Source organism: Octopus bimaculoides, chromosome 1, assembly GCF_046866305.1.
Source record: "Octopus bimaculoides isolate indiv1 chromosome 1, ASM4686630v1, whole genome shotgun sequence".
In the NCBI taxonomy this organism is placed as follows: Eukaryota; Metazoa; Mollusca; class Cephalopoda; order Octopoda; family Octopodidae; genus Octopus; species Octopus bimaculoides.
This window is the reverse complement of record NC_142928.1, coordinates 112,534,476-112,554,568: the sequence shown is the minus strand read 5'-3', so window position 1 is coordinate 112,554,568 and position 20,093 is coordinate 112,534,476. Positions and strand designations below refer to the sequence as shown.

The following is a 20,093-nucleotide window of genomic DNA, read 5'->3' as shown; positions in this document are numbered from 1 at the left end:
GGCCCTGCTCAATATGTAGAAAAGGTGTAGGTAGTAACTCTATAAGATGTACCCAGTGCAAGCTATGGACACATAAGAGGTGCAGCAATATCAAAGGAAGGTTAACTAGGAAGTTAGTTTTTGTATGTGGCAGATGTTCAAGTGCAATAAACACTGTAAACAAACAGGAAACAACTTTTGTCTCATTCCAGGGAGAAAAACTAGAGGTAGTTGATAGCTTCCACTATCTGGGTGACCAAGTTAGTAGTGGGGGTGGGTGCGCTGAAAGTGTAGCTGCTAGAATAAGAATAGCCTGGGCAAAGTTCAGAGAGCTCTTACCTCTGCTGGCGACAAAGGGACTCTCACACAGAGTAAAAGGCAGACTGTATGACGCATGTGTATGAACAGCCATGCTACATGGCAGTGAAACATGGGCTGTGACTGCTAAGGACATGCGTAAGCTAGCAAGGAATGAAGCCAGTATGCTCTGATGGATGAGTAATGTTAGTGTGCATACCCAACAGAGTGTAAGTATCTTGAGAGAAAAGCTGAACATAAGAAGCATCAGTTGTGGTGTGCAATAGAGACAATTGCGCTGGTATGGACATGTGACATGAATGGATGAGGATAGCTGCGTGAAAAAGTGCCACACCCTAACAGTTGAGGGAACCTGTGGAAGAGGTAGGCCCAGGAAGACCTGGGCTGAGGTGGTGAGGCAAGACCTACGAACATTGGGCCTCACCGAGGCGATGATTTCTGACAGAGACCTTTGGAAATATGCTGTGCGTGAGAAGACCTGGCAAGCCAAGTGAGACCTAAATGCAAGGCCTCTGCCAGCGTTGTAGCCAGCCCACTTATGCGTACCTTTCCTTCATTGGACACTAAACTCTGCGTGCGAAGACTTGTTGAGGCAAGTGAAATCGAAATCGAACTAAATTCGACGACTGGCACCCATGCCAACGTCGTCGCCTTCATTGGACACGAAACTCAGCTTGCGAAGACTTATTGGGGCACTTGTGCCCGTGACAAGTGTAAGAATTTTTGAGCGAGATCATTTCCAGTGCCCCTAGACTGGCTCTTGTGTGGGTGGCACATAAAATACACCATTTTGAGCGTGGCCGTTGCCAGTACCGCCTGACTGGCCTTCGTGCCGGTGGCACGTAAAAGCGTTAGGAAGGGCATACAGCTGTAGAAACTCTGCCAAATCAGATTGGAGCCTGGTGTAGCCATCTGGTTTCGCCAGTCCTCAGTCAAATCGTCCAACCCATGCTAGCATGGAAAGTGGATGTTAAACGATGATGATGATGATGTACATACACATGAACTACAAAATACAAAACATTAGTAAAATGTATAAGAATATACTTACTTTTGGATAAGGAATCCCAGTTGTAGTATTGAAGGCAGGAAGTAAACGTATGCCTACATCATGTGCCATTGCAAGCAATTCGTTGTTATACCAAAGCATACCTTTTCGTGTTTTCTTCAACAAATTTGCAACTACATGACCTCCTAACAGCCCACTGAAAAGAAATTTTATATTTGCTGTAAAACAGTGCATGATACTACAGGTGTAATATATCATTCTATTTTGGAATTATTCATAGATTAAACATGTTTTTGTATTTATATAAATGAAGAAATTGGCAATTCACAATACCAAATGATATTTAACTCATGACATTTTAGATTGTTAAATCAGTTGATCATCACAATCAACTGATTTAACAATAACCCCTTTTATTAAAACTGTGAATTTGTGTATCCCAAATTGTTAAATCAGAATTGTGAAATCAGTTGATCATCACACTGAAATTATTTCACAATAACCCCTTTTATCAAAACTGAGGATTTGTACCTCCCAATTTAAAATAAATGTACATTCAATATAAAGTGGTTAGTTCACAAAGTGACTGGTGATAGGAAGTGCATCCAGCTATAAAAATGATGCCAAAACAGAGAGAGCATTGTGCAGTCCTTTAGCTTACCAGCTCTTGTCAAATCATCCAACCCATGCCAGCATGGGAGATGGACAGATGATGATGAGGAAATTATTGAATAACAAACAACAAAACTTTGATATATAGGAAACAAAACTTTGATATATAGGAAACAAAACTTTATATTAACAATGAATTCATCAGCACAAACACATCCACTTAGACTTTGTATTCCTGTGCCTCCAACTCCCTCTCCCTTCTTTCAGTGATAGAAGCTGATGGTTTCCCTATAAAGAAGAACTGTCACCCTTCAGTTGATTCCTTAAGCGCTGCTAAAACACAAGAATCTTTGAAGGTGGTACCCTTTTTATCCAGACTTTTCTGTATATTTGCTGGAATCCAAAATACCAGACCCTTTTTATACATCTGCTGGAATACATAACACCTTTGCAATTTCTTTCTGCTTCTTATTTCTCTCAGACTGGCCATCTTTATGTCTTTTGTCTAAAATGTGCTGTTGAATATACAGTATTATAGAAGCAGGTAGAGAGTGTTATGCAAGTTGTTATATTTTCAGAGGCATGGTTGTGTGGTAAGAAGCTTGCTTCCCAACCACATTGTTTCAGGTTCAGTTCCACTGCATGGCACCTTGAGCTTAATACAGCCCCAGGTTAACCAAAGCCTTGAGCAGACTTTGTAGAGGGGAAACTGAAAAAGGTTCACTGTGTGAGTGTGTCTGTGTGCATGCATGTGCATGCATGTGTGCGCACACATATGGATGTGTGTGCTTGTATTTGTGTCTATTTGCAGATGGTTAAGATTTTCTAATTCCAGAGTAACTATCTGAGATTTTTACTTTTTGCTTTCCTTATTGTTTTGCTAACTAGCTTAATAAAGTCTGTTTCGCTGTTTAAGAATAGAACTTAACTTACAAACATCATAACACAAATGCTGCCTAGTTTGTATACTTAACCAATTTGGTTGATCTATCAGTTGCCGGATTTCTGTAATCTGTTATTTTATCTCCAAGTTTCTGTTATTTTTCCACTGGAATGTCTTTCAATTTCTTTACATATTCATCATGTCAAATTTAATATTCTCTTTTTCCTTTTTAATATCTAATCCAATTACTGGAACTCTGTTAGTTCTTCACACTTGACTTTAAATAATTTATGAAGCCTATTTATGAACTTGTATCTGAAAGATCTCTGCACCACCAAGGCAAAAACCATCAACAGCAGTAATGATATCAGGAAGTTTGTTTCCACAATACTATGTAAATATTATCAGATAGTATTTTGAGGTTACTGTTCCAGACTTCATGTATTCTTCTCTAATCATTTGATACTAGGATCTTGAGGCACTAGTCAAGCATATACACATTTTAAAAGTTTCCATTTCTTGGGGAGGATCTAATTGAACTTGTTTATTCGTTTGTTCTGTAAAAATGCAGTCAGTCTTAATATCCATCGATTTGCATACCTAACTATGAGATGCTATAATTCCAAATGTTATAATATATACCCTCCTTGGAGTATTTCTAAAACTACTAGTATCTTTATTCTGAAAGCCTCTTGCCACAAGTCTAGCTTTAAAAATTTGTTTATCATTCAGCATTTTATAAATTCACTTGTAGATATTTTGAGTTGAGTTTGGTCAGGTACTTGTATGTAAACTTGATTCTCAGTTCAACTTTAAAGTTCATTTTTCCTCGTTTTGTCCAAGTCAGTATTTGAAAAGAAGAAGGAAATCATTATACTTTCCTTATCATCATTTAAATATTCATTTCTAAACAGCTTGTCTCGCTTTTCCTTCTAGTATAAAGGAAACAGGAGAGCTCATCCTGTATAACTTTCCTTTTTTCATGAATATCTCTAATTGCTGTTTTAGTGGCTGTGAGACAAGAAATTTTAAAGCTGTTTTATATTCACCAACTGTTGCTGTTCTATCAATGTTAAATCGCAAATAAAACTTTCAGGCACAGAACACCCCCCCCCCCCCCCCGCCACAAAAAAAACTATATTAATGATCAACAAGTGTCTCACTACACCTAATGTTCCTCAGCCTTAAACTCCTAACTTCTCGATAATTGAGTGTGATTGTCTCCCTTTTGGGGGGATGAACTGTCCTTGCTGCTTTTACAGAATGAATTGTCTCCCTGAAACTGTTAATGCAGGTCTTAATATAAAATTTATGCCATTTACGAAACAAGCAAATCAATATATAACATACCCCAAAACTCGAATGTTAGTTTCAAAAACAGATACAACAACATCATTATCAAACTTTGTGTTTTTGATCACCAGCTGAACAGCATTTTCAAATTCTTCTAACTGACCAAGTATCTAAAAGAAATATAAGCAAAAAGTATAAAAAAAGGTCAAAGAAGTTTGAATATTTTTCACATAACATACATGTGAAAGACCAAAGATGTATACACAGACAGTGACACACATACAACAGTAGTGAACAGTGAGAATGAGTGCTAGCAATAGGAAAGGAATGACAGAGAGAAAGAAAAGTAGAAAGACAGATAGGTGCATATTTTGCTGTGGGTAGTGTTTCTAAATATTTATTCAAAACTAAGTGGTAAGAAGCTGCTTTCCAACCACATGGTTCCAAGTTTAGTCCCACTGCGTGTCATGTTGGGCAAGTGTCTTGTACTATAGACTTAGGGCAACCAAAGCCATGTGAGTGGATTTTGGCAGACGGAAACTGAAAGAAACCCATCACATGTGTATATATATATATATATATATATATATATATATATATATATATATATAAGAAAACAAAAGAATGGAACAAGAATATAACAGGTGACAACAAAACACTCGGACAGTTAGATGATACAAAAAAAGGACAGGAAAAAACACACGGGTCATTCATTTCAATCTTCAGTCGAGTACCAGATTGTCTTTGTAGTTTCAGCTGGTTTCTCTCAAGACTACTCTAATCTGGCTGGCCCCAAGAAAATCTAAGCTAAGAGCACTAGATTCTTTGGAAGAAAGCAAGTGAATGTATACGTAAACAAGGACAAAAAAACGGAGAAATGGAACACAATTAAAAATGCAACAACAGGACATTAACAACAGTTGTCTTTCGACTAAGGCTGAATTAAATTGTGTGTGTGTGTGTGTGTGAGTGTGTGTGTGTGTGTGTGTGTGTGTGTGTGTGTGTGTGTGTGTGTGTGTGTGTGTGTGTGTGTGTGTGTGTGTGTGTGTGTGTATGTATGTATATATATATATATATATATATATATATATATATATATATATATATATATATAATTATGTGTATTTCTTCTATCTTAATGAATAAAAATTCTTCGGATAGAATAAATGGGTTAATAGAAACCAATGTAGCAAAGAACACAAAATAACTGTGGTTTAGTTCCTGTTTTTAAGGCAGGAACTCCTTGAAATTTTGGGTATTTGAGTATATTTAAAAATTTAAGGAATGGAGAAAACGCATGTTATAATTGCATACTTTATTCCTACATATGTTTCAAAGGATTACAACCTGTGTGATCCATAGGGATCTTTGATATTAAAATTGTAACCTTCTCATCAGGGAAAGCATGGGAATCATCTTAAACGTAAGACATTATGACCGATTATGAAAACAATAGATGGATAAGGTTATGACTTGATTCATTTTTAAAAAAACCGTTAGAGAATTGGACGCTGCCGGATAGTGGGTTGGACAACACATACATATAAATGTGTGAGAACGTACATGCATACATAAATACATATACACAAACACACATACATGCATATAGATACACACATATGAATCAAGTCATAACCTTATCCATCTATTGTTTTCATAATCGGTCATAATGTCTTACGTTTAAGATGATTCCCATGCTTTCCCTGATGAGAAGGTTACAATTTTAATATCAAAGATCCCTATGGATCACACAGCTTGTAATCCTTTGAAACGTATGTAGGAATAAAGTATGCAATTATAACATGCGTTTTCTCCATTCCTTAAATTTATATATATATATGGGAGAATATACGAAAATACAACAACAGACGAGGACAGGTGGTGTAAATAACAAAAGGATGTATTAGTATGACGCTCGGGAATACGGAAAGTCTTTGACGTTTCAAGCTACGCTCTTCAACAGAAAGAATACGGAGACAAGGAGAAAAACACGGAGAAAAAAAATTGAATAGTGTTCAGTTAACGGTCAATCATAATAATGGCTGATTATAACACTGGCTGACCGGAAGTTAGAAATTCTTTTTTCAGGAGAGCTAAGAAAAGGGGGAGATAACAAACGGTGATCGAAGAACGAGGGGCTGTGTGTGGGAGATAGAATGCTGGTGATCTTGACATAGGTAGTGTGAAAATGGGGAAGGGAGAAAGCAGTTGGTCAGTTGTAGTGTGTGCGTGGTGTGATGCAAGGGTATTGGTGTGGTGTGGTGTGGGTTAGGCTGAGGGTGGGGTAGAGGTAGGGGTCTGTGGGTAGGGTGGGGCATGTGGGTAGGGGTGGGTGGTGGGTGTAAGGAATTGGATGGGGTGGAGTGGGAAGGTAGAGTAGGAGTGTGTTGGGGTGTGGTGGGATGAGCTGATGAGGGGGTGTTGACGATGAAGGGGGAAGGGGAAGGTGGATGTGATGTAAGAGAGGGGGAAGATGGGTATGGGAGGAGAGAGGAAGAGAGGAGAGAGGGTGGGTATAAGAGAGGGAAGGTGGATTGAGAGAGGGGGAAGGTGGGTATGCGGGAGAGAGGGGGAAGGTGGGTATGGGGGGAGAAAGAGAGGAAGAGAAAGAGAGTGAGAGAGAAGAGAGTGAGAGAGAAGAGAGTGAGAGAGAAGAGAGTGAGAGAGAAGAGAGTGAGAGAGAGGAGAGTGAGAGAGAAGAGAGTGAGAGAGAGGAGAGTGAGAGAGAAGAGAGTGAGAGAGAGGAGAGTGAGAGAGAAGAGAGTGAGAGAGAGGAGAGTGAGAGAGAAGAGAGTGAGAGAGAGTAAGAGAGAGGAGAGAAAGAGTAGGGGTGAAGAGAAGTGGGAGTGAAGAGAAGTAGGAAGAGAAGTTGGAGTGAAGAGAAGTAGGAGTGAAGAGAGGTGAAGAGACCTACAAAGAAGTAGGAGTTGGAGCAGGAGGGGAGGGGGGGAGGGGGAGAGATGGGTGGTAGGAGGGAGGGTGGGGGAGAGAGACAGGAGGAGGGGGTTAGATGAAGAGGGGAGGGGAGTTGAGCCCATGTGGCGCAAAGGAGCGGAGATATATATATATATATATAAATATTATGGGTGGCTTATTAGCAATTTAACAGCCTAAACGCAAATTTATAGTTGGCACTTAAGTGATAGATGGTGCTCAGTGGTACCAGCATTGCGAGAAATATTAGTCAAACCAACTCACTAGTCACAAGAGCACTATCGTAATGACTGACAAGAGAGATTAGCTCCCTTTGCAGACAGCCATATTACCAGTGATTTTGAATTTTGATGCAGAGGATCTTAATTCTCATTGGTCGTTCTTACTGCACCCAGGGTTAAACACAACTCATCTTCTCAGCTTATAAGAAAACTATGGAACTCATGTGCTGCTTTCAAAAATGATAAAAGCGAAAACTATAAATAATATGGGTGGGTTATTAGCAATTTAACAACCTAAAGGCAAATTTATAGACATCTTAGAGAATTATCTTAGATGAGATGTAGTTTGGTTTTGTGCTAGGGAGAAGCACCACTGATGCTATATTTCTGGTGAGGCAGCTGCAGGAAAAATACATAGCCAAAGATAAACCTCTGTACTTGGCCTTTATTGACTTGGAGAAAGCTTTTGCCTGGATCCCCGAATCCTTTTTCTGTTGGTTAGTGTGGAAACTAGGGATAGATGAGTGCTTGGTGAGAGCTATAGAAGCTATGTACAGGGATGCTACTAGTAAGGTGAGGATTGGCAATACGTACAGTGAAGAATTCAGGGTTCAAGTAGAGGTTCACCAAGAATTGGTGCTCAGCCCCCTCTTGTTCATCATAGTCCTCCAGGCAATAACAGAGGAATTCAAGACAGGCTGCCCCTGGGAGAATCTCTATGCTGATGACCTTGCTCTTATAGCTGAATCACTACCTGAAATAGAGATGTTCCAAGTGTGGAAGCAAGGTCTAGAATCAAAAGGCCTTAGAGTTAACCTAGCAAAAACAAAAGTCTTAGTAAGTACGAAGGCAGACAAGTCACAAATCCCTTCAGGTAGATGGCCCTGCTCAATCTGTAGAAAAGGTGTAGGTAGAAACTCCAAATGATGCATCCAGTGCAAGCTTTGGACACATAAAAAGTGCAGCAATATCAGAGGAAGGTTTACAGGAAAACTAGCTTTTGTATGCAGAAGATTGACAAGTACAATAAACGCTGAAAATGGGCAGAAAATAGATTCCATCAACTGCCAGGGGGGCAAGCTAGAGGTAGTAGATAGCTTCTGTTATCTAGGTGACCAAGTTAGTAGTGGCAGTAGATGCTCCAAGAGTGTACCTGTGAGAATGAGATTCGGATGGGCAAAGTTCAGAGAGCTCCTACCTCTGCTGGCATCAAAGGATCTCTTTCTGAGAGTCAAACGCAGATTGTTTGAAGCCGGTGAGCAAACAGCTATGCTGCATGGCACTGAAACATGGGCTATGACAACCAAGGACATGCGAAGGCTTGAAAGAAATGTGCAATGTCACTGAGCATGCTCAACAGAGTCTAAGCATCTTGAGAGTAAAAGTTAGACATAAGAGGAATCAGATGTGATGTGCAAGAGAGACAACTGTGCTGGTATGGTCATGTGATGCGTATGGATGAGGACATCTGGGTAAAGAAGTGGAGGGAACCTATGGTAGAGGTAGACCCAGGAAGACATGGAACGAGGTGGTGAAGCATAACCTTTGAACTTTGAGCCTCACAGAGGCAATGACTAATGACTGAGACCTTTGGCGTTGTGCTGTGCTTGAGAGGACCCATCAAACCAAGTGCACCTGTGCAGGTGGCATGTAAAGAACACCTTTCAAGTGTTGAGCCTCGCAGAGGAAAAGTAGCTGAGTTTCTTTCGAGTGCTGGGCCACACGGAGGCAATGACCAAGACCTTTGACATTATGTCATTCTTGAGAAGACCCATCAAGACGAGCAAAATCACAGCCATGGCAGATATATATATATATATATATATGTATATATGTATATATATATATCTATACTATATATAAAACAGAGATGTGTGTGTAATCACTTATCACATGAAAACGGCTTCACCATTTACTTCCATACTTGTAATACATGAATAATTTGACCTTGGATAAATCTTAGGCTCTTCATTTGATTTTTTTTATCTCTAATTAAAAATAAATAATATTGCTTTATATTTAAGATTCACTTCTTTAAAAAGGTTTCTCAATGTCAACTTCCGGTACGGACGTGAAAAAACGGCGACGTCTCTCACTCTCTACTTTTAATGTTCGCTTTCTGTAAACAACTACGATCAATTACTGAAACACATATTCACGAAGTTCATAAATTTAAATATTCCGTACAAGATAGTTTTTAACGTGCTTTTGTTTATACGATTTTTGGGCGTTCCATGTTCATCTCATTCATTCTTTGCAATGTTCTCTCTCTCTCTCTCTCTCTCTCTCTCTCTCTCTCTCATTCACACACTCCAGGTTTGATTTCGTTCCAAACTCGCACACTTCGTTAATTTCCGTAAATAAATTTTCTATTATTTTTTTTTTTTGGCACGCCGTGTTCAGCTCTATGTATTCGTAGTGAATCACACACTCACATGTGTGTTTCTGTATGTGTGTGAGTGAAGGGGTGTGTTGTGATGTCTACGTACATACATAAATACATATGCATACATCTTTTCTGTGTGTATATCTGCACGTGTGTGTGTGAGACAGAGTGAGAGAGCGGTGTGTATGTAGTACTAGCAGAGGCACCCGGCGTTGCTCGGGAATGAAATTGTTGCTTATATACTTGAAGAAAAAAAGGCAAAATATGCTCTATAGAAATTTGAGAGGACATTCTGTAGATGGACTCTCAGATGAATGATGGCTGGGCGCCTCTCATGAATGGGGAAAATTGAAGATGTGCCAAAATGCCTCATTGGTACTTGGAAACTTTTAGGAAAATTAAAATGGGGATTAAATGAAAAAAATGATTTACGTGAATATCCTCACAAGAGTAATTGAAATAAATGGCGATTGTGGAACCCCCCACGCACGCATACACATGTGTGTCTTTGTAAATATGTTTGTATACATTTATGTATGTGCGTGTTTGTAAGAGACAGAGTGTGAGTGAGTCAAAGGGGGTGTGTGTGCGTGTGTATGTGTGTGAGACAGAGTGAGAGAGCAGTGTGTATGTAGTATTTACTCTCTCTCTCTCTCTCTCTCATACACACTCACACACAAAATAGAGAGTGAAGCTTTTTGCCGTTGTTACGTCAATACCGGAAGTTGACATTGAGAAACCTTTTTAAAGAAGTGAATCTTAAATATAAAGCAATATTATTTATTTTTAATTAAAAAAATCAAATGAAGAGCCTAACATTTATCCGAGGTCAAATTATTCACGCATCACAAGTATGGAAGCATTTGGTGAAGTCGATTTCACGTGAAAAGCGATTACACACACATCTGTTTTATATATAGTATAGATTTACTCTCTCTTTCTCTCATACACATGCACACACACACACACACACACACAAAGATGTATACATATTTATGCATGTACGTATACATGACAACAAACCTCTCTCTCTGTCACACACACACACTTCCATTTCATCTGATGTGTGATACTCTGTGTGTGTACTTTCGTGCGAGCGTGAGGGGTTCCACAATCGCAATTTATTTCAATTATTCTTGTGAGGATATTCACGCAAATCATTTTTTTCATTTAATCCCCATTTTAATTTTCCTAAAAGTTTCCAAGTACCAATGAGGCTTTTTGGTGCATCTTCAATTTTCCAATTCATGAGAGGTGCCCAGTCATCATTCATCTGAGAGTCCATCTACAGAATGTCCTCAGATTTCTATACAGCATATTTTGCTTTTTTCCTTCCACTATATAAAGAACAATTTCATTCGCGGGCAACGCCGGGTTGCTCTGCTAGTATATATATATATATATATATATATATATATATATAAAGCTCGCTTTACAGACATAGCCATATCACTGGTGATTTTGAATTTTCATGTAGAGCATCCTAATTCTCATTGGTAGCTCTTACCACACGAAGGTATATTACTTGGAGCTTACTGCGAACCTGCATGATAAATAACATTTTTTGTCTTCCAATTTGGGGGTCAGTACAATATTTTTTCTGTCTAACCGGTTTTTTCCTCTCTTTCATTCTGTTGATTGTTTTCAAACATCACCATCACCAGTATCACCACCATCGCCACCACAACTACCATGCACACACCATTCAGACCTCTCACGCTACCAACATCAATAGATATGACATCACTGACTTATCCTCCACCACCATCACCCACTGTCTTTCACATCGCTTACTATCACCATCATCCTAGACCACCTCGGCTACCACCACCATAATCACCATCGTCTCTTTCACAACAGCTCATACTATTACTATCATCCTATTCACCATTACAACCAGCAATCTACTACTGCCCTTACCATTACTATGCTTAATATTACTCTCACCTCAGCAGGAAGATAGTAAAATGGTCATTGAATAGTGAGAGAGGGGATCAAAGTGTGAAATACTAACACACAGAAATTCCTTTTGGCATTTCTTATTATAGATATAATATATCATCATCATCAGCGTTTAATGTCCGCTTTCCATGCTAACATGGGTTGGACGATTTGACTGAGGACTGGTGAAACCAGATGGCAACACCAGGCTCCAATCTGATTTGGCAGAGTTTCTACAGCTGGATGCCCTTCCTAATGCCAACCACTCAGAGAGTGTAGTGGGTGCTTTTACGTGTCACCTGCACGAAGGCCAGTCAGGCGGTACTGGCAACGGCCACGCTCAAAATGGTGTATTTTACGTGCCACCTGCACAAGAGCCAGGCCAGGGGCACTCGCAACGATCTTGCTCGATAATCCTACGAAGGCCAGTCAGGTGGTACTGGCAACAGCCACACTCAAAATGGTGTATTTTATGTACCACCTGCACAGGAGCCAATTCAGGGGAACTGGCAACGATCTCGCTCGAAAATCCTTACACATGTCACGGGCACAAGTGCCAGAAAGGCGACGCTGGGCACAGGTGCTATCCCAATTTCGCTTTCGCTTGCCCCAATAAGTCTTCGCAAGCTGAGTTTTGTGTCCAATGAAGGAGACGACGTTGGCATGGGTGCCAGTCGTAGAGTTTAGTTCGATTTCACTTGCAACAACAAGTCGTTGCAAGCGAAGTTTAGTGTCCAATGTAGGAAAGGTACGCATAAGTGGGCTGGCTACACCCCTGGCATAGGCCTTGGATTTAGGTCTCACTTGGCTTGCCGGGTCTTCTCACGCACAGCACATTTCCAAAGGTCTCAGTCAGAAGTCATCGCCTTGGTGAGGCCCAATGTTCGTAGGTCTTGCCTCACCACCTCAGCCCAGGTCTTCCTGGGCCTACCTCTTCCACGGGTTCCCTCAACTGTTAGGGTGTGGCACTTTTTCACGCAGCTATCTTCGTCCATTCTCACTACATGTCCATACCAGCGCAATCGTCTTTCTTGCACACCACAACTGGTGCTTCTTATGTTCAGCTTTTCTCTCAAGATACTTAAACTCTGTCGGGTATGCACACTGACATTACACATCCAGCGGAGCATACTGGCTTCATTCCTTGCGAGCTTACGCATGTCCTCAGCAGTCACAGCCCATGTTTCACTGCCATATAGCATGGCTGTTCGTACACATGCGTTTGTACACATGCGTAATACAGTCTGCCTTTTACTCTGAGTGAGAGTCCCTCTGTCGCCAGCAGAGGTAAGAGCTGTCTGAACTTTGCCCAGGCTATTCTTATTCTAGCAGCTACACTTTCAGTGCACCCACTCCCACTACTAACTTGGTCACCCAGATAGCGGAAGCTATCAACTACCTCTAGTTTTTCTCCCTGGAATGAGACAGAAGTTGTTTCCGGTTTGTTTACAGTGTTTATTGCACCTGAACATCTGCCACATACAAAAACTAACTTCCTAGTTAACCTTCCTTTGATATTGCTGCACCTCTTATGTGTCCATAGCTTGCACTGGGTACATCTACCTACTCCTTTTCTACATACTGATCAGGGCCATCTACCTGAAGGGGTTTGTGTTTTATCTACCTTCCTACTTATTAAGATTTTAGTTTTAGCTAGGTTGACTCTAAGGCCCTTCGATTCTAGTCCTTGCTTCCACACCTGAAACTTCTCCTCTAGTACTGATAGTGACTCTGCAGTTAGTGCAAGGTCATCAGCATAAAGGAGCTCCCAGGGGCAACCTGTCTTGAATTCCTCTGTGATTGCCTGGAGGACTATGATAAATAGGAGGGGGGCTGAGGACGGAACCTTGGTGGACCCCTACCTCTACCTGGAATTCATTACTGTACTCATTTCCAACCCTCACCTTACTGACAGCATCTCTGTACATGGCTCGCACAGCTCTCACTAACCATCTCTTCTATCCCAAATTTCCTCATTGACCACCAGATAAGGGATCGGGGGACCCTGTCAAAGGCTTTCTCCAAGTCGACGAAAGCCAGGTACAGAGGTTTATCCTTGGCTAGGTATTTCTCCTGCAGCTGTCTTACTAGAAATATGGCATCAGTAGTGCTTTTACCTGGCATGAACCCAAACTGCATCTCATCTAAATTGATTCGCTCCCTAATTAGTTGGGCTATGACCCTCTCCGTAACTTTCATAACCTGATCTAACAGCTTAATGCCTCTGTAATTATTTGTATAAATATATATATATATATATGTAAATAATATAATATATATATATAATATACATATATAATGTATATATATATAGAACATACATATATAATATATGTATATATAATATACATATATAATGTGTGTGTGTGTATATATATATATATATATATATATATATATATATATATATATATATATAATAATAATAATATTACGGATAAAAGTCCAAATTTACAGGAAAAAACTCAGTGAAATTCAATTTATTAAAAATTAATATTAAATTAAATGACCTGAAGATTAGCTATATTTTTTAATAGAATTCATTTTCGATAGTTTTAATCGATTTAAATATTTTTTCTATTTGAAAATTTGGTTTTGAAACACGTGTAGTCATTTTATTATCATTATCTTATGATATTTACTTTGTATCATATTATACTTATTTATTGTGCTTTTACTTATTAATTTTTCTATGTGACAGTGGGTGGATTCTCATCAATGAGTTCATGAACCTTGGTTCTTTTCCCTAAAACAATCTCTCTCTCTCTATCTATCTATATATATATATACATATACGGTTTAGTTATAGATTCAAGGTTGAATATGGTACTTATGCGTAGGCACCCGAATATCGTATCCCAAAAGGATAGGTGATCAAAATCAAAAAAATAAGCAACACGGATTTCAAAGGTGATTGCAGTACGCACGTTTCATGGTACTCCAATTTATTTAAGTAATGCGAGCATTACATTAAATGCAATATGAAGAGCAATCTTCAGCTGCACGAAAATGCAGAAAATTACTGTAGAAAAGATATATTATAAATGTGGCAACATTTCAAATCCAAGTGGGAGAGAGAATACATAAAAATCCAAATGTGAGGAGTCTATCAGGCTAGTAATTGATTCTAGAAAACAGTTTTAACTGTCTCAGATTTTATTGTTTCTTATCTAGTGGTGATAGCATAAGGGACAATTACTTCTAAAGAGAGGGAAGGTGTAAGCAGTATGCATGGACAAGGCTATAAAATGTATTAGAATATAAAGGTTTCACTGGTCACAGTAGTACCAGGTCATTTTACTACTATCAAAGTGTTGAGGAATTACAACTCTAGGTATATGGGTCAAATAGGGTTTTTTCTTTTAGTCTGAATAGAGTAACAGTATAGTGGTACAGACAACAATAATACTTTAACCAATATTTTCACAATAAGAGGTATGTTAATAAAATAAATAAAATGAGATGTAGTTATTTTCCACAAAAATCATGAAATAATATCAGTATTGAATTCAGGGGCTCTGGATAGGGTGTAAAAATTAAGGATATTAAGTATATTGGGTTCATGAAAACTATTTTGAATTATCTTAAAAAAATTTTAGCTGAAGATAAGATAATGATACTATATAGGAGACACATAGGTAAGCTTTATTTATATAATGTGAATAAAAAATAAAAATTATTATCGGATTTATATTAGTTTATAATAATGTGTTTACTAAGGTTTAAGGGACTGAAAAAAGAAAGGATGTTAGGAAATAACAAGGATAATCAATACAGGAACCTGATGATTGATTTAAGTAGATTAGATGTTAAGGTGAGAGATCAGGAATATATGCTATAAAGGTTCAATTACCAATATAAATATGTGCTAATTGATAGTCCTAGATGACCATAATAGAAGTAAAGTACTATAATTTGATAACTTTAGTTACTTAATAAAGGCCTATTTAAAAAAAAAATTAAAAGTGCAAGTAGAGCAGTGTACACATGATACCCTAAGGTCTAATCTATTATTGATTAGATTAGGATTGTTTCTAAGTTTAAAAATTTCATATATTTCCATAGAACACAATTCGCATCCATATCTATTATTTCTATAAGGTTGAGCTTTCATTATAATTTCCCATTTAAGGCTAAAATTAATACCATTATTTTTTAACTCCCAAATTTTACTTGCCAATGTCATACTATTTGCCTTATGTCTAAGTCTAAACGAAGACTTATGGTTATATATTCTCTGTTTCAGGTTAATACTACATCCTATATAAATATAATTCTCGGTTATAGTACTAATGATGCATCTGTACACTACGTTACGGGTGCAACAAAATCCAAATAAAGGACAATGGGACTTTTTTCTACAGTTGCACATGATGGGGTTATCAACCCCACCTATATTATTTCTAATATCTTTATTATTATTATTACTACAATTATTTACACTAATATCATTTATCAATTCTTCAATTCTATTATTAGGTATATATTGATTATTACCATCATTATTTAATTCATATCTTGATGTGCTATCAGTTGGACTTATTCTTTCCACATTAGGCATATTGATATTATATGTACTAGGTCCTTGATCACTATTATTTCTATTGGAGTTGGGCCTATCATCAACTTCAGTTAAAACCGCAACATCATTACTGATGCATTCTATTTGTTGTTTGAAATTATGGTTGGTAGGACTAAGTATATTGTTACTATCTTCATAATTTCTTTCGCCATTGTTATTTTCACTTCTATTTGTATAATTATTAGTGGCATCATTATTGGTATTAGCTAGATTATTATGTGTATTCATATGACCACTATTTATAACTTCATTTATTCTAGCTGACTTGATGTTCTTTTTGTTTAACCTAGCTATGATTGTACCTACATTAGGAAGGGTAGAGTAAGAAATTCTGATTGTATGTCAAGAGAAGATTTTACTATATCTGTGGGAAGAAGGGAAATTTTTTTGTAAATATTCATGAATTTTTTGTAAATATTTGTGGATATTGCACAGTTGAAGGGTATATTTAACCAGATAGAGTTTTTATTTTTTCTCTTAAATTTATTGCGTGGGTGGGTATGGGGTGTCCTATGATTACTATTACTTCCCAGAACAATATTATTATTATGATTAGTAGTTCTTTTAGTTGTGGGATGCTTATTATTTTTATCATTTGATTCAACATTACTGTCTACTAACATAGGTTTATTACTAGTGTTAGCATATAGTTTACTATTAAAATGCACTTTATTACTTTTCTTATTAGTTAAATTTTCAGGTAAATAGGGTTGCTTCTTATTTGGTCCATTGCTATTACTACTTAAGTTATTAGGTCTGTTATAACACCTATGATTATTATTATTATTATTATTATTATCATTATTATTGTTGTTATTGTTACCATGTGTACTATTATCATTATTATTATTATTATTACTGTATCAAGAAGAGATGTTCTACCAGGGTTAAGGAAAGTAATTTTGGGGGCATATCCAGCTTTAGACAAGGCCATATTATAGTAGCTAGAATTAGAATTAAATATATCAATGTTGGAAGATAATTTAGTAATTCTTTCAGAAATACTTTTAACTAAAGAATTTAATACATTAGGTGGATGATTGGATAATCTACTTACATAGCTAGTAATTTCATTTTCTTTTCTATATGGGTGGTATAATCTAGTTTCTATTCATAAGTAATGTCTAAGTTAAAACTTTTAAAAAATTTCCTAATTTTCTTTCTTATTCTCTCAATGAATGATTTGCTATTACTAGGGATGATGAATAAAGCATCATCTCTATATAGACCACCTTTTAGTTCAGGGATTTCTTTGTTTAAGCAATATAAGAGTTAAGTCCCCACTAGGTTTGTAACCTCAGCCGAATCACTCGATCCCATTGGTATATCAAAATTTTCTGGGGTATCGGCTCTCGTCCAGAGCTTGTTATCAAATTCTATAATGGTTTTTCTAGCTAATAAAATAATGTCTATCTTATCCCTAGTAATGAGGGAGCAATTCATAGCAAAAATGAGGGCTTTATTTAGGAGAATAGGGGATATGCTAGAGTAATAATTATTTATATCAAACTGAATAAACGAAAAGTTTTTAGTGTTGTCAATAGATTTAAACCAGTTTAGTGCCTCTTCGGTATTGATCCATAACTTTAAGGACAAATTAGGAACTATTTGAGGTAGAATCCTGTCAAGTATAAGCTTACTGAGTCTGCCAATGTCAGACTTAGATGGGCAAATGAGTCTCACTGATGGGTTATCTTGGAAGTTCTTCTTATGGTCTTTTAAATTAATCCTAGGTTCAGTTGGAACCAGTGGTTCAGTCCTATTTATTAGGTCGTAGTCTTGCATAATTTTCTTGATTTTTAAGTTAATCTCAGATAGATTTCTTTTAGAGGTTAATTTGTATTTGGAGTTAAGTTCCTTCATGATCAGTTTTTTATAAGTAGTATAATCCAGTCTGTACAAATTTCCAGTTTTGTCAGCAGGGACTAGAATGCCCGGTTTGTTCTGTATTGACTTGATGAATTCCTTAAGCTTTCTTACATGAAAATTTTTTCTAAGTGGATGCTCCTTATATTTCACATTAGCTATAAGATCAAAAAGATCTTTTTCAAAGTTTTCTAGTAGTGGGTTAGGAGGTGGATTTTTTCTACTCTTAAAAATCTTCTTAAAATAGGTCCTATCTTGTGTTTCAGTTGATGGGTATTTCATTTTGCTATCATGGTGGTAGGCAATCCACCTCATCCTTCTAATAAAATCATTAGTTCTGTGGATTAACAGCCACATATAAGTATCCTTACTATGTAAGGGGATGTCTTTCAACGAAAATTCTACATTAACCTTTTCCATCCTGTTGAACAAAATTAAGTACCAGAAAAAACACACTCAAGGTTCCGGTTTGCTTTTGGCTAAATCAAAATGGTTTTTTTATATTCTTCCTTCCCACTTGGATTGTTTAAATGTAGTTACAACAGTAATATGTCCTTCTACTGAAATGAATTTTCAGTAAATTTTCTCTATCTTTGTGCAGCTAAAGATTGCTCTGAATTTTACATTTAATGTAATGCTCGCATTGCTTAAATAAATGCAGTGGCATGAAACGATCGTACTGCAGTAACCTTGAATATCTTTGTTGCTTATTTTGATTTTTAATCACTTTATTTCTTGGAATTGTTTGGATAATACCATACTAAATTCTGGTGCCTAAATTTTAGTACCATATTCACTTTGTATCTAAATTTTTTTGGACGTTTCTATAGAAGACAACTGGACGTTTCTATAGAAGACAACTGGACGTTTCTTCAGAAGAAAACTGGATATTTCTACAGGACAACATGCTGAGGGCCACTGACCAGATCTGTGGATGGTGCAAAGTCCCCTCTCGACCCAAAACAACATGGTGGTGGAACAATGTTGTTGACAGGGCTATTAGACAAAAGAAACAGGCTTGGAATGAATGGAAGAACGCTGGTAGCAGGGAATTGTATCAGACAGCCAGAAAGGAAGATAGGTGACAGGTTTATTTAGTCAGAGAGGAAGCAGATAAGAAAAAGTTTGCCAATGTTCTGCGTCGTGAGGACCAAAGACTTGAGGTATTTCATGTTGCAAGCCAGTGTGTGAGAGAGAATCATGATGTCGTGGCAGAGAAATATGTTCACATCTATGATGGCATGCTTGCACTAAACGAGGCGGCAAAGAAAGAGGTTTGGAGACGCCACTATGAAAGATTGCTCAATAAAGAGAATGAATGGAAGAAATAGAGTCTGCCGAATGTCGACCCAATAGAGGGACCAGCTATCCGAGTTGACAGTACCATAGTAGATAAAGCAATTAAGAGCATGAAGACAGGGAAGGCCCCCGGCCCATCAGGAATCATTGCAGAGATGCTCAAAATATCTGGCAGTGTCCGCTATAGCCTAGTCACCAGTATTGTTAACCAGGTGATACACGAAGGAGTCATACCCAATGACTGGGGTAGCAGTACCATAGTCAACTGCTACAAAGGTAAAGGTGATGCTTTAGATACAAACAATTACAGAGGTATCAAGCTGTTAGATCAGGTAATGAAAGTCACGAAGAGGGTCATAGCCCGACTACTTAGGGAGCAGGTCAGTTTAGATGAGATGCAGTTTGGGTTCGTGCCTGGGAAAAGCACCACTGATGCTATATTTCTGGTAAGAGAGCTTCAGGAGAAATACCTAGCCAAGGATAAACCTCTACCTGGCTTTCGTTGACATGGAGAAAGCCTTTGACAGGGTCCCCCAATCCCTCATTTGTTGGTCAGTGAGGAAAGTAGGCATAGAAGAATTGTTAGTGAGAGCTGTGCGAGCCATGTACAGAGACGCTGTTAGTAAGGTGAGGGTTGACAATGAGTACAGTGAAGATTTCCAGGTAGAGGTAGGGGTCCACCAAGGTTCTGTCCTCAGCCCCATCCTATTTATCATAGTCCTCTAGGCTATAATAGAGGAATTCAAGACATGATGTTTCTGGGAGCTCCT

The 20,093-nt window shown here is 37.8% G+C and overlaps 1 protein-coding gene across 2 annotated transcripts in view; it reads right to left on the bottom strand.

The window, feature by feature from the left end:
• The window catches only part of LOC106874050 (ER degradation-enhancing alpha-mannosidase-like protein 3), a 465,143-nt gene that overhangs the window by 304,535 nt on the left and 140,515 nt on the right, over nucleotides 1-20,093 (bottom strand). For both annotated transcript variants that reach the window (XM_089356169.1, XM_089356161.1), the window contains exons 5-6: nucleotides 4,152-4,264; nucleotides 1,349-1,502 (exon numbers count right to left, since the gene is read on the bottom strand). In XM_089356169.1, coding sequence (XP_089212295.1) covers nucleotides 1,349-1,502; nucleotides 4,152-4,264 — 267 coding nt within the window. The remainder of the gene's footprint in view (nucleotides 1-1,348; nucleotides 1,503-4,151; nucleotides 4,265-20,093) is intronic.